Source organism: Macaca fascicularis, chromosome 6 (genome assembly GCF_037993035.2).
Source record: "Macaca fascicularis isolate 582-1 chromosome 6, T2T-MFA8v1.1".
Lineage (NCBI taxonomy): Eukaryota > Metazoa > Chordata > Mammalia > Primates > Cercopithecidae > Macaca > Macaca fascicularis.
In genome coordinates, this window is record NC_088380.1 from 84,361,988 (window position 1) to 84,385,994 (window position 24,007).

The 24,007-nt window shown below is 38.6% G+C and overlaps 1 protein-coding gene across 10 annotated transcripts in view; it reads left to right on the forward strand.

The window, feature by feature from the left end:
• ZFYVE16 (zinc finger FYVE-type containing 16) overlaps window positions 1-24,007 on the forward strand; it is a 65,265-nt gene that overhangs the window by 7,763 nt on the left and 33,495 nt on the right. For 7 of the 10 annotated variants that reach the window (XM_005557272.5, XM_015451638.4, XM_015451640.4 and 4 more), the window contains 4 exons: window positions 12,508-12,616; window positions 15,138-17,392; window positions 18,891-18,987; window positions 22,045-22,206. In XM_005557272.5, coding sequence (XP_005557329.3) covers window positions 12,547-12,616; window positions 15,138-17,392; window positions 18,891-18,987; window positions 22,045-22,206 — 2,584 coding nt within the window. In that variant the 5' untranslated portion in view covers window positions 12,508-12,546. Of the gene's footprint in view, window positions 1-12,507; window positions 12,617-14,154; window positions 14,424-15,137; window positions 17,393-18,890; window positions 18,988-19,115; window positions 19,230-22,044; window positions 22,207-24,007 lie in introns of those variants that run through there. The other 3 variants (XM_073993689.1, XM_073993690.1, XM_073993692.1) reach the window with 2 other exon arrangements.

The window sequence follows — 24,007 nt, forward strand, 5'->3', positions numbered from 1 at the left end:
TTTTCTGTTCCAGGATCCCATCCAGGATACCACATTATGTTGAGTAGTCCTGTCTCCTTAGGCACCTCTTGATTGTGATAGTTCTCAGACATTCTTTGTTTTTGATGCTCTTGAAAGTTTTGAGGATTACTGGTCAGATGTTTTGTAGAATGTCAGTTGGAATTTGTCTCATTGTTTTTTTTAATTTTTATTTTTATTTTTGGGACGGAGTCTTGCTCTGTCGCCCAGGCTGGAGTACAGTGGTGCGATTTTGGCTCACTGCAAGCTCTGCCTCCCGGGTTCACACCATTCTCCTGCCTCAGCTTCCAGAGTAGCTGGGACTACAGGTGCCTGCCACCACGCTAATTTTTTGTGTTTTTGGTAGAGACGGGGTTTCACCATGTCAGCCAGGATGGTCTCTGTCTCCTGACCTTGTGATCCTCCCGCCTTGGCCTCCCGAAGTGCTGGGATTACAGGCGTGAGCCACCATGCCCAGCCCTCTCTCATTATATTGGGGTGGTGCGTTTTGGGGAGAAAGACAACAAAGATGAAGTACAGTTTTCATCAATACATACTGTCAATGTGACTGCCACTTTTTTTTTTTTTTTTGGAGTCTCGCTCTGTCACCCGTGCTGGAGTGAAGTGGTGCAATCTCAGCTCACTGCAACCTCTGCGTCCCGAATTCAAGCAATTCTCCTGCCTCAGCCTCTTGAGTAGCTGGGATTACAGGCACGCACCACCACACCCGGCTAATTTTTGTATTTTTAGTAGAGGCGGGGTTTCACCATGTTAATTAGGCTGGCCTCCAATTCTTGACCTTGTGATCCACCTGCCTCAGCCTTCCAAAGTGCTGGGATTACAGGCGAGAGCCACTGCGCCCGGCCAACTTGCCACTTTTAATGTTAACCTTGATCACTTGACTTGAGGTAGTGTTTGTTAGGTTTCTTCACTTTGAAGTTAGTATTTTCTTTTTTTCTCCTGTATTCTTCAATAGAAAGTCACTGTGCACTGAACACTTAAGGAGTGGGGAGTTCTACTTCCTTGAGAGCAAAAATCTACATAAATTATTTGGATTTTTTTTTAATTGCGTGGGAGATTTGTCTTCTCCCCAATTATTTATTTAATCATTTACTTACATCAGTATGAACACATAGATTTTTTTTTTTCTTTTTTGAGGCGGAGTCTCACTCTGTTGCCCAGGCTGGAGTGCAGTGGCACAATCTCGGCTCATTGCAACCTCCACCTCCCAGGTTCAAGCGATTCTCCTGCCTCAGCCTTACAAGTAGCTGGAACTACAGTCATGCACCACCACACCTGGCTAATTTTTGTGTTTTTAGTAGAGACGGGATTTCACCATGTTGGCCAGGATGGTCTCGATCTCTTGATCTCAGGTGATTGCCCGCCTTGGCTTCCCAAAGTGCCTGGATTACAGGCGAGAGCCACTGCGCCCAGCTGATTTTTTTTTTTTTTAATATGTTGGTTATACTGCTCTTTTATTTTGTCCCAGCTTTGGCCATTGGGAGCTCTTTCACTTGGGTGTTGTATCTCTTTGACATACTCCCATTGTTGTATGTGTGTACATGAACTTTTACTTCCTGGCATTACAAGATGCTTTGTGCTCATTTTGTTTATTTCCTGTCCTAGTTTTAGAAGCAGCCATTTTTCCAAGGAGTGTTGGTTCCTTTCATTGGAGAATTTTATTAGAAACCAAGATCTGGGTGCTAAGTATGTTTGTTTCCCCTGGGATGATATTGCTTCTAGGCCCTCTGACAAATACAAGGATATATGTTAGTATATATGTTAGTATGTGTGTTCATACTAACCTGTATTACACATATCTGTAAATATTTCTATGTGTGACCATCGGTATCAATATTAAGCTAAACATGAATTTATATTGATGTCTTCAATTCAAATCCATTACCAGATAGATTATTTTATCTTCCTCCCCTGTATAGCCGTAACCTCCTCCTTCAACAGTGAGAAACTTGGCTTCCACGATCAGTCATCCATTTACTTACTTGTTCAGTTTCAGTATACAGGTATAGTGATTTCAGAATTGTTAACCTGTGCCACTGTGGAAAACAACTTTATCAACTAGGGTAGAGTGCCTGTCTTTCTTTAGTCTTACGTATTCCACTCATTTCCAAAGGTCAGCACCTTATTCTTCCATCCCCTGTGATGAGGTGGTTTCATACATTCAGAATACAATTAAACGCTTTGTCACAGTCTGAGTGCCAATCTAGGATTCCCCCATTCCCTAAATAATTTTTTGAAAATTTGCGTGTTGAGGTTTATTCTTTTTTCTGTGAAGTTCTATGGATATTAACATGTGATTATCTTACGTTCACCATTACTACTCTAAAAAATCTGTGCTTCACATATCCAGCTCTCCCCCACTGTAAACCACTGGCAATCGTTGGTGTTTTGCTGTCTGTAGTTTTACCTTTTCTAGAATGTTATATAATTAGAATAATGTAGTATGTAAATTCTTTTACTTAGCAGTATACATTAAGATTCACTCGTGTTTTTGTGGCTTGATAGCTCATTTCTTTATATCACTGAATAATATTCCATTGGATAGATGTGTGATGGTTTGTTTATCCAAATACCTAATTGCTTCCAGTTTTTGGCAGTTACGTTTATATGCATTCACATCCAAGTTATTGTGTGAATGTAAATTTTCAAATCAGATGGGTAAATACCTAGGAGCATGATTGCTGGATTATATGGTAGTATTAAGTTTTGTAAGAGACCACCTAATAGTCTTCCAAAGCGACTATACCATTTTACATTCCCACTGGCAATAATAAGATTTTCTCTTGTTTGGCGTCCTCAGTGACATTCTAGTAGATGTGAAGTGAATATCTCATTATTTTAATCTACAGTTCCCTGAAGACAAATGATGTTCAGCATTTTTCATATTCTTATTTTCCATTCTTATATCTTCTTTGCTGAGATGTCCATTCAGAACTTTTGCCAATTTTAAAATTGGATTGTTTTCTTCCTTCTTTTCCTTTCCTTTCACTTTTTGCCTTTTCTCTCCTTTCCTTTCCTTTCTCCTTTGCTTTCTTTTCTTCTTTCCTTTCTCCTCTTCTCTCCTCTTTCTCCTCTCCTCTCTCCCTTCCCCTCTCCCTTCCCCTCTCCTTTGCCCTTTCTTTTCTCCTCCCCTCCTTTTCCCTCCCTTCTTTTCGACAGGGTCTGACTCTGTTTCCCAGGCTGGAGTGCAGTGGCACAGTCATACCTCACTGTAACCTTGAACTCCTGGGCTCAAGCTATCTTCCCATCTCAGCCTCTCAAGTAGCTAGAACTATAGGCGTGCACCCCCACACCCAACTAATTTTTAATTTTTTTTCTTAGAGATGAGGTTTCTCTATGTTGCCCAGGCTGGTCTTGAACATCTGGCCTCAATAGAACTTCCCACCTCAGCTTCTTAAAGTTCTGGAATTACAGGTGTGAGCCACCGTGCCTGGCCTTGGATTATCTTCTTGCCAAATTTTAAGAGTTCTTTTTAGATTTTTAGATACAAGTCCTTTATCAGATACGTGTTTTGCAAATATTCCAGTCTGTGACTTGTCTTCTTATTCTCTTAACAGTATCTCTTGCAGAGTGGAAGTTTTACATTTTAGTAAGATCCAATTTACCAATTTTTTTCTTTGATGGATCATGGTACTGGTGTTGTATTTAAAAACTGCTCACCAAACCCAAGGTTATGTAGATTTTCTCCTATGCTTTCTTGAAGAAATTTTACAATTTTGCATGTTAAGTTTAAGTTACCCACTTTGAATATGTTTTTATATAAGGTGTAATGTCTGTGTCTGGGTTCATATTTTTCATAGGGATGTCCAGTTTTTTCAGCACCTGTTATTGAAAAGACTGTCTATTCTCCATTGAATTGCCTTTGCTCCTTTGTCAAAGATAAGTTGACTACATTTGTGTGGGTTTATTTTTGGGGCCTTTTTTTTTTTTTTTTTGATACAGGGTCTCACTATGTTGCCCAGGCTACAGTGCAGTGATGCAATCATGGCTCACTGCAGCCTCAACCTCCCTGGTTTCAGCTGATTCTCCCCTCAGCCTCCCGAGTAGCTGGGACTACAGGTGCATGGCACCATGCCCAGCTTATTTTTTATGTTTTGTGGAGACAGAGTTTCTCCATGTTGCCCTGGCTAGTCTTGAACTCCTGGGCTCAGATAATCTGCCTGCCTCTGCCTCCCAAGTGCTGGGTTACAGCGTGAGCCACCATGCCTGGCCATTTTTGGGGTCTCTTCTTTTTTATTGATCTATGTGTCTGTTCTTTTGCCAATACCAAATTGCCCTGATTATTAGAACCTTCTTGTACATCTTAAAATTAGATAGTGTGAGTCCTCCAACTTTGTTGTTCTTCAATATCATGTTAGCTAGTCTAGATTTTTTGTCTTTTCTTTTTTTATTTTTATTTTTAGTAGAGACAGGGTTTCACCATGTTGGCCAGGCTGGTCTCGAACTCTTGACCTCATGATCCACCTGCCTCGGCCTCCCAAAGTGCTGGGATTACAGGCTTGAGCCACCACGCCCGGCCAATTCTTTGTCTTTTCATATAAACTTCAGGATTAGTTTCTTGAGGCCTACAAAATAGCTTGCTAGGATTTTAGTTGGGATTGCACAAGAATCTAGAGATAGAGTTGGGAAGAATCCATATCTTTGTTTTTGTTTGTTTGTTTATTTTTTTGAGACAGAGTCTCTCTCTGTCACCTAGGCTGGAGTGCAGTGGTATGATCTTGGCTCACTGCAACCTCTACCTCCTGGGTTCAAGTGATTCTCCTGCCTCAGCTGCTGAGTAGCTGGGGTTAATAGGCACACTCCACCATGTCTGGCTAATTTTTGTATTTTTAATAGAGACAGGGTTTCACCATGTTGGTCAGGCTGGTCTTGAACTCCTGACCTCGTGGTCTGCCCACCTTAGCCCCGCAAAGTGCTGAGTGCTGGGATTACAGGTGTGAGCCACTGTTCCCAGCCTTTTTTTTTTTTTTTAAATTTTATTTTATTTTTGAGATGGAGTCTAGCTCTGTCGCCCAGGCTGGAGTGCAGTGGCACAATCTCAGTTCACTGCAACTTCTGCCTCCCAGGTTCCAGTGATTCTTTTGTCTCAGCCTCCTGAGTAAGTGGGCACAGGTGGGCACCACCATGCCCAGCTAATTTTTGTATTTTTGGTAGAAATGGAATTTCACCATGTTGGCCACGCTGGTCTCTAACTCCTGACCTCAAGTGATCCACCCACCTTGGCCTCCCAAAGTGCTGGGATTAGAGACGTGAGCCACTGCACCTGGCCTGTATCTTAATACTGAGTTTTCCTATCCATGAACATGGAATATGTCCCATTTTATTTAGTGGTTTTTGTTGTTGTTGTTGTTGTTTTTTTTTTTGAGACAAAGTCTCGCTCTTGTCCCCCAAGCTGGAATGTAATGGTGTGATCTCGGCTCACTGCAACCTCCGCCTCCCTGGTTCAAGCGATTCTCCTGCCTCAGTCTCCCAAGTAGCTGGGATTACAGGTGCCCGTGACCATGCCCGGCTAATTTTTGTATTTTTAGTAGAGACAGTGTTTCACCGTGTTGGCCAGGCTGGTCTTGAACTCCTGATTTCAGGTGATCTGCCCACCTCGGCCTCCCAGAGTGGCTGGGATTATAGGCGTGAGCCACTGCGCCTAGCCTTATTTAGTTTTTCTTTTCTTTCTTTCTTTTTTTTTTTAATCAGTGTTTTATACTTTTGCACATATAGATCCTGTATATATTTTGTTAGATTTATAACCTAAGCATTTCGTTGTTGCTTTTTTTTTCTTTTTTCTTTTTTTTTTTTTTTTCCACTCTGTTGCCCAGGCTGGAGTGCACTTGTGAGATCTCTGCTCACTGCAGCCTCGACCTCCTGGGCTCAAGTAATCATCCCACTTCTGCCTCCCAAGTAGCTGGGACTACAGGTATGCACCACCATGCCTGGCTAATTTTTTTGTATTTGCAGAGATGAGGTTTCACTATGTTGCCCAGGCTGGTCTTAAACTCCTGGGCTCAAGGGATCTGCCTGCCTCGGCTTCCCAAAGTGCTAGGATTACAAGTGTGCACCACTGTGCCTGGCCAGTATTTCACTTTTTAAAGGTGCTCTTATAATGGTATTTTAAAGTCCAACTTCCAGTTGTTCATTCAAATGCAAGTGACTTTTGTGTACTGACCTTATATCCTGCAACCTTACTATACTCAGGACATTTTTGGGGTCAATTTTTGGGTATTTTCTACATAGAGAATTATGTAACTGCAAATTGCAAATAGAGACCATTTTATGTATTCTTTTCCAAACAGTATACTCTTGTTTTCTTTTCTCATCTTATTGCACTAGCTAGGGCTTTCCGTATTATATTGAATAGGAGTGATGAGAGAAGATATCCTTTCCTTGAACCCAATCTTTGAGGGAAGGCAGTTTCTTATTAAGTATGCTATTAATTGTAGGTATTTTATAGATATTCTTTATCAAATTGAAGAAGTTTCCCTCTACTCATAGTTTGCTAAGAGTTTTTCTCATGAATGGATATTTTTGTTTGTTTGTTTGCTTTGTTTTGTGTTTTTTTGAGACAGTCTCGCTCTGTCTCCCTGGCTGGAGTGTAGTGGCATGATCTCGGGTCACTGCAACCTCTGCCTTCTGGGTTCTAGCGATTCTCCTGCCTCAGCCTTCCAAGTAGCTGGGATTACAGGTGCACACCACCACGCCAGGCTAATTTTTGTATTTTTAGTAGAGATAGGGTTTCACCATGTTGGCCAGGCTGGTCTAGAACTCCTGACCTTGTGATCTGCCCGTCTCAGCCTCCCACGGTGCTGGGATTACAGGTGTGAGCCGCCGCATCCAGCGTGAATATTGTTTTTATTTGCATCAATTTATGTGATTATATATGTCTTCTTTAGTTTGTTAATATGGTAGATTACATAGATTAATTTTCAAATGTTGCACCAGCCTTGCATACCTGGATAAATTATATTGGTCATGATATATAATTTTTTTATACAGTGTTGGATTCAGTTTGGCACCATTTTCTTGAGCATTTTTATATCTGTGTTCATGGGCAATATTGGTCTGTAGTTTTCCTTTTTTGCAGTGTCTTTATCTGGTTTTGATATTAGGGTAATGCTGGTCTTATAGTATAAGTTAGAAGTGTTCCCTCTACTTCTTTTTTCTGGAAGAGATTATAGAGAATTGCTATTATTTTTTCCTTAAATGTTTGGCAGAATTCACCAGTTGGTCCATCTGAATCTGGTGATTTATTTTTATGGAAAATTATTAATTATTGATTTAACTTTTAAAATAGATGTAGGGGTTTTAGGTTATCTGTTTCTCCTTGGATGACTTTTGGTGGTTTGTATCATTTGAGAAATTGGTTCATTTCATCTAAATTACCAAATTTGTGGGCAGAGTTGTTAATAATATTCCTTTATTATCCTTTTTGTATCCATGGCATCAGTAGTGATGACTCCTCCTTTATTTCTGAAACTGATCATTTGTTTCTCTCTTAATTAACTGGGTTTATCAATTTTATTCATCTTTTAAAGGAATGAGTTTTTTGTTTTACTGGTTTTCTCTATTTATTGTTTTCCTGTTTTAAATTTATTTCTGCTCTAATTTTTATTTTCCTACTTGTTTTAGGCCAAAATTTTTTTTGTTTTTCTAGTTTCCCAAGGTGGAAGCTTATTTATTTTAGATTTTTTTTCTTTTACTTTTACTTTTTTTTTTTTTTTTGAAATGAAGTGTCACTCTTGTTGCCCAGGCTGTAGTGCAATGGCCGGATCTCGGCTCACTGCAACCTCCACCTCCCAGGTTCAAGTGATTCTCCTGCCTCAGCCTGCCGAGTAGCTGAGATTACAGGTGCCTGTCAGCATGCCCAGCTAATTTTTGTATTTTTTAGTAGAGACGGGGTTTCACCACGTTAGCCACGCCGGTCTCAAACTCCTGACCTCAGGTGATCCACCCACCTTGGCCTCCCAAATTCTTTTTTAATATATGCATTTTTAGTGCTGTCACTGTCCCTTAAGCAGTGCTTTCACTGCAGCTTACAAGCCTTGCTTGAATTTTAAGATTTCTGCAATCAAGTTCCATGATCTCTTTTGGTTCTCTGTATAGTTCTTATTTATGGCTTCGTGTTCCTGTTTCATGGTTCATTGCTTTTTTGTCTCTGAGAATATTAGCTTCTTTGAAGTTTTTTTTTTTTTTTTGAGACAGAGTCTCGCTCTATCACCCAGGCTGGAGTGCGGTGGCCGGATCTCAGCTCACTGCAAGCTCCACCTCCCGGGTTTACGCCATTCTCCTGCCTCAGCCTCCCGAGTAGCTGGGACTACAGGCGCCCGCCACCTTGCCCGGCTAGTTTTTTGTATTTTTTAGTAGACAAGGTTTCACCGTGTTAGCCAGGATGGTCTTGATCTCCTGACCTCATGATCCACCCATCTCGGCCTCCTAAAGTGCTGGGATTACAGGCTTGAGCCACCGTGCCCAGCCAGCTTCTTTGAAGTTTTATTATGCCTCCTGCATTGTGTCTTCCTCCAAATTCCTTTTTTTTTTTGAGACAAGATCTCGCTCTGTTGCCCAATCTGGAGTGCAGTGGTGTCATCTTGGTTCACTGCAACCTCTGTCTCCCGGGTTCAAGTGATTCTCCTGCCTCAGTTACCAAAGTAGCTGGGATTACAGGCATGCGTCACTATGCCCAGCTAATTTTTGTACTTTTAGTAGAAACAGGGTTTCACCATGTTGGCCAGGCTGGTCTTGAACTCCTAACCTCAAGCAGTTCACCTGCCTTGGCCTCCCAAAGTGTTGGGATTACAGGCATGAGCCACCACGTCTGGTCTCCGAATTCCTTTTGTTTGTTTGGTGTCTGTTTATTTTGTGCACTCTTCTGTGTGTATGGTATAACCACACTTTAAAAATTGAAACAAAAAAAGGTAACATGCTTTATTGAATTAAGATGCCATACCAGTGTTATTGAAAATTCTTCTGAAGTGTACCTGTTAGTTTTAAGTTTGTTGCCAGCATAATTATTGTTCATTTGAAAGTGACCTTTTCTCTCTGGTTATTCTATCTTTGGGGTTTAGTAGTTTTACAGTAGTGTGTCTAAATGTGGATTTCTCTTTGTATTGTTTGGTGTAATTTGTTACCTGTATCTGTTGAGTTGACTTTTTCATCAATTCTGGAAAAACTCCCAGCATTATCTTTTCAAATATAGTTGTTCCATGCTGTCTTTTCTCCTCATAGTACTCCATTCTCATTTTGTCATCAATACCTTTTAACCTAGTTTTTATATTTTTCTCTTCCTCGTCCCTCTAGGCATTATTTTAGGTAATTTCTTCAGATAGGTCTTTGATGTCATTCAGTTCTCTCTTAAGCTCTGCCTAATTTTCAAGCCCATTTTTAAAGTATCTCTTTTTTGTTTATTTATTTATTTTTTCTGGACCTCAGATGTCCTTAGTTGATGGCACACAATCATAATTAGTTCTTGTAAAGCCCTGTCATTCGTTTGTTGTCTTTTACCCCCATTTCCTATTCCTAGTCCCCATGCCAGGTAGCCAAACAGATGTGTTTAATAATGTATATTCTTTTGTGGTATTTATTATTACAAATTTATTTAGTTTTATTTTATATATATATATATATTTTTTTTTTTTGAGGCGGAGTCTCGCTCTGTCGCCCAGGCTGGAGTGCAGTGGCGCGATCTCGGCTCACTGCAAGCTCCGCCTCCCGGGTTCCCGCCATTCTCCTGCCTCAGCCTCCCGAGTAGCTGGGACTACAGGCGCCGCCACCACGCCCGGCTAATTTTTTTGTATTTTTAGTGGAGACGGGGTTTCATTGTGTTAGCCAGGATGGTCTCGATCTCCTGACCTCATGATCCGCCCGTCTCGGCCTCCCAAAGTGCTGGGATTACAGGCTTGAGCCACCGCGCCCGGCCTAGTTTTATTATATTTTTAAAAAGTAACAGTTTGCAACGGATTGGAAGTGTAAGAAAAATACTTACCATAGGCAGTTTGAGGAATGTTCCTGTACGGTGTTTCACCTTCCAGATTAGCTCAGCTGATTGCTTTCTTTTTATGTCATTTAACTTGTTCCTTATGCTTGAATTTCCTGTAAACAAGCAGTTAGTTTGATTACATTCTAATTCAATTTTTTTAGGCAGTAATATTTTTTAGGTGATACTGTTCTTCCACATTTATTGATGGTGAAATTGATTGTTGGGTTTGGATGTGTTGACTTGATCCCACCGTTGTAAAATTCCCCATAAACTTTTTCCTCTAGCCTTTAAATATCCATTTATAGCCATTGCCTAGTCTATTTATTGCATTAGGGATTATGAAGAGATGAATTAAAAATTTTTAATATCCTTTTGCATTTATTCACTGGAATTCTTATCTAAAGAACTTTTCATCAGTAATTATTTTGTTATAAAGTAGATTTTGTAAATAAAGGGCAGGATAAATTCTTTTTTTAGTGACAAAGCTTTATTGAAATATAACAGAGAAGGCTTAATCACATCATATACCATGCTCGTGAATTGGAAATTTCAATATTATTAAGGACAGTGTTCCCCAGATTGATATACATATATATATTTTTAAATTAAATTTAAAGTTCCGGGATACATGTGCAGGACGTGCAGATTTGTTACATAGGTAAACATGTGCTATGGTGGTTTTTTGCACCTGTCAACCCATCACCTAGATATTAAGCCCCACATGCATTAGCTATTTATCCTGACACTTTCCCTTCACCACCCCCCACCCCAAAAGGCCCCAGTGTGTCTGGTTCCCCTCCCTGTGTCACGTGTTCTCATTGTTCAGCTCCCACTTATTTTAAGTGACAACATGAGGTGTTTGGTTTTCTGTTCTTGCATTAGTTTGCTGAGAATAATGGCTTCTGGCCTCATCTGTGTACCTGCAAAGGACATGATATTGTTCATTTTTATGGCCGCATAGTATTCCATGATATTATATGCACCACATTTTCTTTATCCAGTCTATCATTGATGGGCATTTGGGTTGATTCCGTGTCTTTGCTATTGAGAACATACACATGCATGAATCTTTATAGCAGAATGATTTATATTCCTTTGGGTATATACCAGTAATTGGAATTTGCTGTGACAAATGATCTGCCTGATTCTAGGTCTTTGAGGAATCGCTACACTGTCTTTGTGTTGAAGTGTTCCTGTTTCTCCACAGCCTCTCCAGCATCTGTTGTTTCTTGACTTTTTAATGATTGCCCTTCTGACTGGCCTGAGATGGTATCTCATTGTGGTTTTAATTTGCATTTCTCTAATGATCAGTGATGTTGAGCCTTTTTATGTTCGTTGGCCACATAAATGTCTTCTTTTGAAAAGTGCCTGTTCATGTCCTTGGGTAGGATAAATTCTTGATTTTTTTCCCTTAATTGATCAATTTTTAGAGTAATTGGTTAGTGCCCTGCTACCCCTCCAGTGAGTGGTATGTTTTGTTTTTGTCTTTAGTATTATTTTATCTTTTTTTTTTTTCAAATCTATTTGATTTATGTTTAGTCCTTTGCAGTCTTCATTCATTTGATGCTCACTTGTCCCATTTAAGCCGGTGCCCTTCAACTTGACTTTTGTCCTTTTGATATTATCCTATTACTTATTGACAGATTCCTGTGAGGTTTCTCAGGCTTATTTGGTGTAGTTTCTGTTCCAGACCAGAGGTTTGCCTACTTTTTTCATCTTTTCATCAAACTAACTTTTAGTTTTCTTGTGCAACTCTCTTGTATGCTTGTTTTCTTTTGTTTAATTTTTGCTCTTAGTTTACTAGTTTTCAGTCTTCTTTTGTCAGGAGCAGTGTCTCATGCCTGTAATTCCCAGCACTTTGGGAGGCTGAGACGGGCGGATGACTTGAGGTCATCGAGACAGCCTGGCCAAAATGGTGAAACCCTACTCTTCTAAAAAAAAAAAACCCAAAGTTAACTGAGCCTGGTTGCGCACACCTATAGTCCCAGCTACTCTGGAGGCTGAGGCAGGAGAATCGCTTGAACCTGGGGGATGCAGGTTGCAGTAAGCCGAGATAGCACTACTGCATTCCAGCCTGGGTGACAGAGCGAGACTCCATCTCAAAAAAAAAAAAAAAAAAAAAAAAGTTCAAGTCTCTAAGTATCTCTTGAAGTACCACTTTTACCGAATCCCAGAGTTTTTATGTGCATGTTTTTATGTGTTTGTAGTTTCATATGTTGTATTTATAAGTAGTTTTAGCTTTCCATTTTGAATTCTTCTTTGACCCATGAGTTATTTAGGTAAGTGTTTAAAAATTTACAATAGTTTATGTATGCAAATATTATGTTGTTAGAGTTGGTTTTCATGTCATTTTTACGTATACAGGGGCAGTTTCCCCAACTGAATTGTATATTCCTTAAAGCAGCACTCTTAAATTTTATTTCTGTGTTAATTTCTTGACTGTTTTTCCTGGCATGGAATACATGGCATAATATTTATGTTACAGAATTAAATGAAATATTATTATACTTTTTATTTTTTAGGCATACAAGAATTAAATTCTGAATAAGTCTACAGGTAGGATGGACAGTTATTTTAAAGCAGCTGTCAGTGACTTGGACAAACTCCTTGATGATTTTGAACAGAACCCAGGTTTGTTGATTTTCCATTTTTGCCACTAATGGGATTTTAAAATATCTGTAATTATCTCAGGTATATAGTAATATTAGCAAAATTTTCTTTCAATTTTGGTCACATTGTTATCTTCTGCAAAAAGTTCATTTATTTCATAATAAGATGTTAGTTGATTCTTAGACTGAATGGGACCCATAGCCAGAAACAGAAGTAAGGAACCTAGAAGGTTTTTTTCTAGATGCAAATTAGCTATAAGAAAGTCCTCTCTCTCCTCTCCTCTTCTCTTCTCTTCTCTTTTTGAGACAAAGTCTCACTCCATCACCCAGGCTAAAGTGCAGTGGCACAATCAGCCTCACTGCAGCCTCAACCTCCTGGGCTCAAGCATTCCTCCCACCTCAGCCTCCAAGTGGTAACACAGGTGCATGCCACCATGCTGGCTAATTTTTCAATTATTTGTAAAGACAGAACCTTCCTATGTTGCCCAGGCTCGTCTTGAATTCTGGGCAATCCTCCTGCCACCGCCTCCCAAAATGTTGGGATTATAGGCATGAGCCATGTGCTTGGCCCCAGAAAGACCTTTAAAACCAACATATGAACAAGCTAAAAGCAACCTAAGAGTTCTGCATAAATTGGTATTTCATTACAACAAGAGATGGTATTTTATTTTATTATTATTTCTTTTTTGAGATGGAGTTTCACTGTTGTTGCCCAGGCTGGAGTGCAGTGGCGCCATCTCATCTCACTGCAACCTCTGCCTCCCGGGTTCAAGCAATTCTTCTGCCTCAGCCTCCCAAGGAGCTGGGATTATAGGCGCCTGCCACCATGCCTGGCTAGTTTTTGTTTGTTTTTGAGACAGAGTCTCGCTCTGTTGCCCAAGCTGGAGTGCAGTGGCGCGATCTTGGCTCACTGCAACTTCTGCCTCCCAGGTTCAAGCGATTCTCCTGCCTCAGCTTCCCAAGTAGCTGGGATTACAGGTGCCCGCCACCGTGCCCAGCTAATTTTCATATTTTAAGTAGAAACAGGGTTTCACCATATTGGCCAGGCTGGTCTCGAACTCCTTGTTATCCACCTGCCTCGGCCTCCCAAAGTGCTGGATTACAGACGTGAGCTACCGCGCCCAGCCTAATTTTTGTATTTTTGGTAGAGATGGGGTTTCACCATGTTGGCCAGGCTAGTCTTAAACTCTTGGCCTCAGGTGATCCGCCTGCCTCAGCCTCCCAAAGTGCTGGGCTTATAGGCATGAGCCACCACGCCTGGCTGGTATTTTCTATAAAATGAAGACTAGGAAACTGGAAGACAGAACACAGAGGTTAGATTGTTTTTCAGCTCTTCCTTAGTCTAGTTTTTAATAGTGCAACTAAGTTTCTTTTTTTTTCTGAGAGACAGGGTCTTGCTCTTTCACCCTGGCCAGAGTGCAATGGTACAGTCATAAGCTCACTGCAGCCTTGAATTCCTGCGCTCAGGCAATCCTCTCACCTCAGCCTTCTGAGTAGCTGGGACCACAAGTGTGTGCCACCATGCCTGGCTAATTTAAAAATATGTATATTTTTTTACAGATGGGGTCTCACTGTGTTGTAGGCTGGTCTTGAACTCCTGGTCTCAAGTTATCCTCCCACCATGGCTTCCCAAAGTGCTGGGATTACAGTTGTAAGCCACCATGCCTGGTGACAACTAAGTTATTTTGAGTGGAATTTTTATCACTTACGGTATCTGCATTCAAAAGTGAAAACTAGAAAGTACTTTAAAATCAAATAAACATAACTTCGGGTTCTCTCTCCTGCTGCCTTGTGAAGAAGGTGCTTCTCCTTTGCCTTCTGCCACGATTGTAAGTTTCCTGAGGCCTCCCTGGCCATGCAGAACTATTGGCTTATTTTATCTGGATGTGGCTATGGCCACCAACAGCTCCAGATTCACACTGCCCCCTGAGAAGTGTCCTTCTTCCTTTCTTCAAATTCGGAGTATCAGGAGAATGCTTCTAAGTGGCCCAGCTTGAAACAATCACATGCCCATCACTATGGCCATAGTGTGTGATGCTACTACCATTGGCAACCTCAATTAGAGCACCACAGGGGAGCGAGGGTAGGATCGAGGTGATAGAAAAATGAACAAGTAGAAAGCCAACTTGAGGAGTCCTCACAAACAAAGGAAAGATTAAGATCAAATTATTAGAGCAACTGTGCATGAGATCAAGATCTAAGAACGTTCATTTATTCAGTCAGTCATTTCTTGAACACTTAAGTTTCAGGAACTATTCTAAGCAATGGGGGTATAAGTCAGAAAAAAAGACAAGGTCCCTGCACTTGTGACACTTATTTTGTAGTTGAAACAGCCAACAATCATAAACAAGATAATTTCAGATAAAAATAAATGCTGTAAAGGAAATAAAAAAATAGTTTTGGAGGTTATTTCTGCTTTGCAAAAGGATAATCTGTGTTCTTTAAAAAAAGCTTATTTAGTTTAGAAGTCTTGGGAAACATAGTATGTTTAATAATTTTTATTTGATTTGAGTCTCCCGAATAACACTGTTTCTCTATTTCAGATGAACAAGATTATCTTCAAGATGTACAAAATGCATATGATTCTAACCACTGCTCAGTTTCTTCAGAGTTGGCTTCCTCACAGCCAACTTCATTGCTCCCAAGAGACCAACAATGTATTAATAGTTGTGCCTCATCAGAAACAAGCTATGAAATAAATGAGAGTTCCCTCAATGAAAAATCACTCAAGGGACTTACTTCTATACAAAATGAAAAAAATGTGACAGGACTTGATCTTCTTTCTTCTGTGGATGGGGGTACTTCAGATGAAATCCAGCCTTTATATATGGGACGATGTAGTAAACCTATCTGTGATCTGATAAGTGACATGGGTAACTTAGTTAATGCAACTAATAGTGAAGAAGATATTAAAAAATTATTGTCAGATGATTTTAAGTCTAATGCAGATTCCTTGATTGGATTGGATTTATCTTCAGTGTCAGATACTCCCTGTGTTTCTTCAACAGACCATGATAGTGATACTGTCAGAGAACCACAGAATGATACCAGTTCTGAATTACAAAATAGAGAAATCGGAGGAATAAAAGAATTGGGTATAAAAGTAGATACACTTTCAGATTCCTGTAATTACAGTGGAACACAGAATTTAAAAGATAAAAAGATCTTTAATCACTTAGAACCAATTGTTGATTTTAACATGTCATCTGCTTTGACTCAGCAAAGTTCCAAAATGTTTGATGCCAAAGACAAGCTACAACACAAGAGCCAGCCATGTGAATTACTAAAAGATGATGGCTTAGTAAAAGAGGAAGTAGGTGTGGCAGTCATAACCGCTGCAGAATGTTTAAAAGAAGAGGGCAAGACAAGTGCTTTGACCTTCAGCCTTCCAAAAAATGAAGATTTATGCTTAAATGATTTAAATTCAAGAGATGAAAATTTCAAATTACCTGACTTTTCCTTTCAGGAAGATAAGACTGTTATATTTATGAAACAATCTGCACAAGAAGACTCAAGAAATTTAGACCTTAAGGATAATGATGTAATCCAAGATTCCTCTTCAGCTTTACATGTTTCAGGTGAAGATGTACAGTCCTCATTGTCCTCTCTTCCCGTATCTGGGTCTATGTGTGGATCATTAATTGAAAGTAAAGCACGGGGTGATTTTTTACCTCAGCATGAACGTAAAGATAATATACAAGATGCTGTGACTATACATGAAGAAATACAGAACAGTGTTGTTCTAGGTGGGGAACCATTCAAGGAGACTGATCTTTTGAAACAGGAAAAATGTAAAAACATAGTCCTTCAGCCATTAATTGAAGGGATGGAAGACAGAAAGATAGATCCTGACCAGACGGTAATCAGAGTTGCATCTTTGGATGGTGGTGACACCAATTCTACAGTTGTAGAATCTCAAGAGGGGCTTTCTGGCACTAATGTCCTAGAGTCTTCCGATTGTTGTGAGGGTTTTATTAATACTTTTTCAAGCAATGATATGGATGGACAAGACTTAGATTACTTTAATATTGATGAAGGCACAAAAAGTGGCACATTAATTAGTGATGCTGAACTTGATGCGTTTCTGACAGAACAGTATCTTCAGACCACTAACATAAAGTCTTTTGAAGAAAATGTAAATGACTCTAAATTGCAAATGAATCATATAGATATGAAAGACTTAGATGATGGAAACATCAATAATATATATTTCAATGCAGAAGCAGGAGCTATTGGGGAAAGTCATGGTATTAATATAATTTGTGAAACAGTTGATAAACAAAATGCAATAGAAAATGGCCTTTCTTTAGGAGAAAAAAGCACAATTCCAATTGAACAAGGGTTACTTACCAGTAAGTCTGAGATTACAAATGAATTATCAGTCTCTGATACTAATAGTCAATCTGTTGGAGGGGCCAGACCTAAGCAATTGTTTGGCCTTCCATCAAGAACAAGGAGTTCAAAAGACCTGAATAAGCCAGATGTTCCAAATACAATAGAAAGTGAACCCAGCATAGCAGACACCGTTGTTCCAGTCACTTGCGCTGTGGATTCTACAGCTGATCCTCAGGTTAGCTTCAACTCTAACTACATTGATATAGAAAGTAATTCTGAAGGTGGATCTAGTTCTGTAACTGCAAATGAAGATTCTCTACCTGAAAACACTTGCAAAGAAGGCTTGGTTTTGGGCCAGAAGCAGCCTACTTGGGTTCCTGATTCAGAAGCTCCAAACTGTATGAACTGCCAAGTCAAATTTACTTTTACAAAACGACGACACCATTGCCGAGCATGTGGGAAAGTAAGTTATAAAAATCTTTAAATCTTTTGTTCTTTTGAGACATTTTAAACAAATATAATGTGATAGAAAAGGCTGATTAACAGATAATTACAAGATTGAATTAGTTTAAAATCAGTGTTTTTCATCTACCAGTCAGGGAAATAAATAAAGCAGTGTTATTTTGCAGATTGGTTGATGGTTGAATAAATGTTACATTGTCAGGGGCATTAATTACATGCTGGGAAATGAGAAACAATTATTTAATTACTAATTTTTGTGACATTTAAGAATATTTGTTCTTATCTCTGTAATATTGACACGTTAAATATTCCAGATTTGGTCAGATTCCCCTTTGTCCTCAAACATTTAATTTCAAGACCAATCTATAGCTAGTGTTGTGATCAGTGCCCAGGGAAACACTCCAGAGCAAATTGGCTTCCACAGGGTTCAGAATACTGAAGCTGACCTTGAGTTGTGACTGGTAATAGCCAAGATAAAAAGACTGTCTATAAATTCTAAGGCTTGCCTATAGAAATCCTATTACATTTTTATTCAGATTTTTCAGTAATATGTTGGTTTCAGATCCGTCCTATTTTTTTTAACAAAATAATATTTTACTTTAAAAAGTTTTAAATGAAGAATTACAAAGAACTTTTAATATTGTAAACTTATTCATTAAAGATAGTTTTTGTTCCCTTTCCAATGAACATAATTGATTTAGAGGAATTCTCCTTATCAGAAATATGGTATCAAATTGCAGAAACTTCATTTAAGTTACAAAAAAAAAGAATTCCACCTATGATTATGGTGAGTAGGAAATGATTTATATAATAAGGAAAAAGAGTTCTGGTTAATTAGGTTTAGGACCTCTCCACACTGCCTCTAGTAGGTGTAAGTATTATTTTATTTATTTATTTATTTTTTATTATTATACTTTAAGTTCTAGGGTACATGTGCACAATGTGCTGGTTTGTTATGTATGTATACATGTGCCATGTTGGTGTGCTGTTGCACCCGTTAACTCGTCATTTACATTAGGTATATCTCCTAATGCTATCTCTCCCCCCACCCCACGACAGGCCCCAGTGTGTGATGTTCCCCTTCTTGTGTCCACGTGTTTTCATTGTTCAGTTCCCACCTATGAGTAAGAACATGTGGTGTTTGGTTTTCAATCCTTGCAATAGTTTCCTGAGAATGATAGTTTCCAGCTTCATCCGTGTCCCTACAAGGGACATGAACTCATCCTTTTTTACGGCTGCATAGTATTCCATGGTGTATATGTGCCACATTTTCTTAATCCAGTCTATCATTGATGGGCATTTGGGTTGGTTCCAAGTCTTTGCTATTGTGAATAGTGCCACAGTAAACGTACGTGTGCGTGTGTCTTTATAGCAGCATGATTTATAATCCTTTGGGTGTATACCCAGTAATGGGATGGCTGGGTCAAATGGTATTTCTAGTTCTAGATGGTGTAAGTATTCTTGAAACAAAAATAAATTTGGTATTTTATTCTTTATAGGTATTTTGTGGTGTCTGTTGTAGTAGGAAGAGTAAACTGCAATATCTAGAAAAGGAAGCAAGAGTATGTGTAGTCTGCTATGAAACTATTAGTAAAGGTGAGTATTAACTTGATGTATTTTCTTCCAGTAATTGAATATATGTTAAAATTAATTGGATTGTGACAAAGATAAACTTCTTTATTTTCTTAAGGCAAGGACCTAGTGTTGAATTATCTGGCTTAGGTGGGACATCCCAAGGCTTGGTTTCTCTTCTTTTTGTTCCACTCTCACAATTAATACTACCAGTCTGGAAAGGAAGCATTCAGTTTCTGGAGTGGCAGTTCATTAACTTTTAACAGGTACCAAGTCCCTAAATGCTGCATTTCATCTGCCTATTTGTTTTTGTCATCATCATCATGTTCATCATCTTAATCTAAATAAACACTTGTAGATACCTACCAATAAGTAGTACTCAATATTATTTATTAATAGCATAGGGCAAGATAATAGTTCAAACCCTTTAGAGAATAACAACCTAAAATGATAGTACAAGATAAGGTGGTAATATTTATGATTTTATAAATTCATAGGACTGCCACACTATTTGCACATTTTTGTCTCATATCTTTTTTTGCTTTCTCAACTTTAGAATTTTGCATATGTACACTTCCCATTATTTCTTTGGCTCTCTAATTAGCTACAATTATTAGCAGTAGTCCTGGTGGTCTTTGAGTTCTCACAGGTTGTGTGTGTGGGGGGGTGTGTGTGTGTGTTGTGTTTTTTTCCCCAAGTCCATGTTTATTCTTTTGAGTACCACTTGGCATTTTCAAAGATTCGTTGACAGTTTAATTCCTGGCAAATATTACTTGGGCCTTTTTTGACCAGACCTGTGCACTACCTCAGGCACTGCTTCCTGTTAGCCAGGGGGAATGAATACCTGATAATAATTTGTTTTTCTCTTTTGAATGAAGATAACTTTTTTCAGCAATTCTTCAAAAAGCTCTGATGTGAGTCTGTTAGCCTGAGGTAAGCTGCTTTTCTCCCTGCTGTTGACCTCTGCTCTGGAAGATAACAAAGTGTAAATCTTTTTATGTTTCCATCTTACCGCCATTGTTTATGAAGAGGTCAGTTTAAGTGCTTATAGTTGTTTTGTTTTTTCTTATGCTGTTTCAGTAGCCTAGAAGATGACTGCTGGTGCTGTTAGCCAAGGCAATCTGCTAGAATTCAGAAATTTTAGAGCAAGCTCCCACATAATTATCTCCCCCATTAAAAAGAAATTAAACATCCATGAGGATTTGAAACGTTATTTATGTTGACAGGTCAGATTTTTGGGTGAGCATTCAGACATATTTTGACTCTAAGGGTCCAGGAGGGGAGAAGATATGATCATTAAAGAAATTCAGTAGAATACTGAAATCAAGCTTTGGTTTATCAAAGAAAATACTGTGGAATTAGTTTATTTAGTTATCTGTTTAAATTTATTCTATTTTGATATAGCATATAGTTTCATTTACGGTGCTATTTATTATTAATTTATATGCCACAGGAAAGCATAAATAAAAGTTAATATCAGCTTTAGGGTTGAAAATAATAGAAGTGATCATTTAAAATAATGATATCAAATGAGAAGAGAAAGATGGTTCATGGGTTGTGAGACACACTACGTGAAAGATTGGAAGAAAAAGATAATTTGAATAGAGATAGTAGATAATGAGAAAGCTGTCCTGAGATTATGTGAGTTTCAAGGAAGCGCACATGTGAATGTCAATAAGTAGATTTGAGGCAAGTTAGAAATTACTTTGAAATTGAGAGTAAGATGTTTGGACTTCACTTGGTTAATGGAAGCCATTTTATGAGTGCCATCATTCAGTGGCACTTGAGGAAGATTGTTTTAGCAGTGGCAACATTTATAGCAGATCAGTTTGGAGAAATGCTGAAGGGAGAGCTATCAATGTACCTTGTTTTTTGGATGAAGAATCACTCAGCAGTATTCAGGCACTATTCTGCATTCTGAAGCTCAAGCTGAGAGCAAAATAGAAGCCATATTCTCATGAAATTTATGAATGTATGTAGAGATGGATAGTAAACAAAAAGATATCAGATGGTGATACTACCTTCAATTAAAAAATTTTAAAAGTGTAAGAGTGATAGATAGTTAACAGATTAGTGGCAAAAGGAATTTTTTTTTTTGAGATGGAGTCTCACTCTGTCACTCAGGTTGGAGTATAATTGTGCGAACTTAGCTCTTTGCAGCCTCCATCTCCCAGGTTCAAGCAGTCCTCTCACCTCAGCCTCCCTAGTAGTTGGGACCACAGGCACACACTACCACGCCCAGCTGATTTTTTGTATTTGTGATAGAAATGGGGTTTCACCATGTTGCCCAGGCTGGTCTCAAAGCAATCCTGAGCTTAAGTGATCTACCCGCTTTAGCCTCCCAAAGTATTGGAATTATAAGCGTGAGCCACTGTGCCTGGCCTTAGGTAGTATTTTTTATAATGTGGTCAGAGTAAGGCTTTATGGTAATATGACATGTGAGCAGAGTCTTGAAGGAGGTGAGATAATAAAGCTGTGTGAGTATGAGAAGAACATTCTAGGCCAAGGGAATAATAGGAGCAAAGATTCTAAGCTGTAGGAGTACTTACTTGAAGAACAAGGAGGTCTGGGTGGCTGGACCATAGCGAGTGAGTGGCATTGTAGTGAGAGATGAGGTCAAACATGTAACTGGGAAAGTGGAGGAGGTAGGGATGAATTATGTTGGGTCTTGTGAGCCATTGTAACAACTTAAATTTTCACTTTAGTTAGCCATTAAAAGATTTTAAACAGAGGAATAATGAGATATGATTTATGTCTAAAAGAATCTCTCTAAACTGTGTTGGAAATAGACTCTAGGGGTACAAGGACGAAAACAGAGATAGTCATGTTAAATAAGGGTTATTCTCTGTGGATATCAAATATACACCTTAGATATAATATTGAAATAACTTATTGGTAGCTTATCAAAGTGGCATGCTGCCAACTCAGACAGTATCTTTGCCAAGTGCTACTTCTTTTTCTTGATTAGCCATTTCTTTCTTTCTCGTTACAACTTGAAAAATAGAATATTTATTGAAATTTACTTTGAAGTAAATTACAAAAACATCTGAGATTTTAACACTATTGTTTTCCCCTTTATAGCTCAGGCATTTGAAAGGATGATGAGTCCAACTGGTTCTAATCTTAAATCTAATCATTCCGACGAATGTACTATTGTCCAGCCTCCTCAGGAGAACCAGACGTCCAGTATACCTTCACCAACAACTTTGCCAGTCTCAGCACTTAAACAACCAAATGTTGAAGGTAATAGAAGAAAATGCTGTGTCTAAGACTAAAGATAAATTATCAAAATAGAAATTCTCTAATGTAGCCAGAAATTCTCTAATGTAGTCAGGAAAGAGAAACCAGATTAAATATCAAGAGGGATTTAATACAGGGAATTGGTTACACATGCAGGCTGGAAGACTGGAAGAGCAAAAAGGCTGTGCTCAAGTGCCTCAGCAATTAGTAACTGCAGGAAGCAACCACCACAACTGGAGTTTGGGGCTACAAAAGGGGAGAGGCTAGAGCTCAGTGTAGGAGCACCAGGAGGTGTTTGGATCGCAGATGTTGGAGTCAGAAGCCATGGTCACAGCACCATCAAGAGGCCTCATAGAGTTGGTGCTCAGATGACTAAAGTAGAGCTCCAGATTTGATGTTAGGAGTACTGAAAATCATGAGTCTAGCAGCTGTATCTAGCGGTGTTGCTGCTGCAAAGATCCTGGCAGGATCCAGAAACAAAGAATTCCTTCTCATTTCTTCCCACCTTATGGTCTCCCACCAGTGCCTGCTATTGGAAAAAGCTGACCAAAGCCAGTAACAAGAGTCTGGGAATTGCACTTTCCAGACTTCCAACCTGGCATCCAAGAGCCCAGTTTAGAGGGTGAGCTTGGGTTTGAGAGGCAATACGTAAATAATTGTTCTATCTCCTTTTCATTAAAAACCTATTTGTAGTTGTGTATTTTACCACAGTAATAATGTTTTTTAAATCTGTTTTTAAATCATTGAGTTATCTGCTCCTTTTTACAACCCGTCGTCAATTAGCATCTTGAGTAAGGCACATGTATGTCTTTAAATATGAATTATTAGTCTCTTACATGCTGGAAAAAAACCATAAATGTCAGATAAAGGCAAATTTGAATCCTTGTATTTTTGTGGACTTCAGTTTATTACTCAGTAACTGTTTTCCATTTATTATAATGAAATAAGGAGACTCAGCATTATATGGTTGTATATTATAGCCTAAAGATGAATAATTTGTGTTTGAAAATATGTGCATATTCTTATATTGATAACCCAAATGATTAAATTATAAAAATATTGCAAATACAAAAAAGATATGTTATTTAATATGTCTACCTACATTGCAAAAAATATATATATATAATTCCAATTTTTTCAGAGTTATCTTTATTATGTTCTGGAAAGTAGACATTGAACCTTTTTTTAAAAAAAATATTGTTCTAAAATCATCTGGCAGAGATTTTCATAACCTTCCTCTATGGATGCTTTGTAAGAAAAGAGAAAAATGTTTATGCTGATGTCTAGTTATTTCCTTCAAATTTGGAAGGAAATAATAAGTATTAATAAAATTCAGTATCTGCATTATAAGAACAAAAAATGTTATACTTGTTAAATAAAAGTAAGAAATGTCGTGTGATATTAAGACATTTCAAGTGATCCTGTTACCTTTTTTGAGGTTTTAAATTTCTTTTTTTCTTTATATATATATATATGAGGAATATATAGATAAGCAATATATATATATATATGCTTCAGTCTACTCCACTTTTCATCACTGTACCTTAGTCCCTAAATTTTATTCAGTCTCCACTCCGTACTCACAAAAACTTAGTCTCAATAATATAGGCTTTAAATCTTCCTTCCCCATTGTCTTTAAGGTGTAACCTTTCCTGTCTACTCCTCTTCAGAGTGATTCCCAGAGCCACCTCTGGTCTAATATGCTCTGAAGTTATACAGATCTCCTGTCCCTTCCTTTTCATAGTATATGATTGCCAAGGCCATTCCTGGTCTAATATGCTCCCTTTGTATGAATTAGATAGAA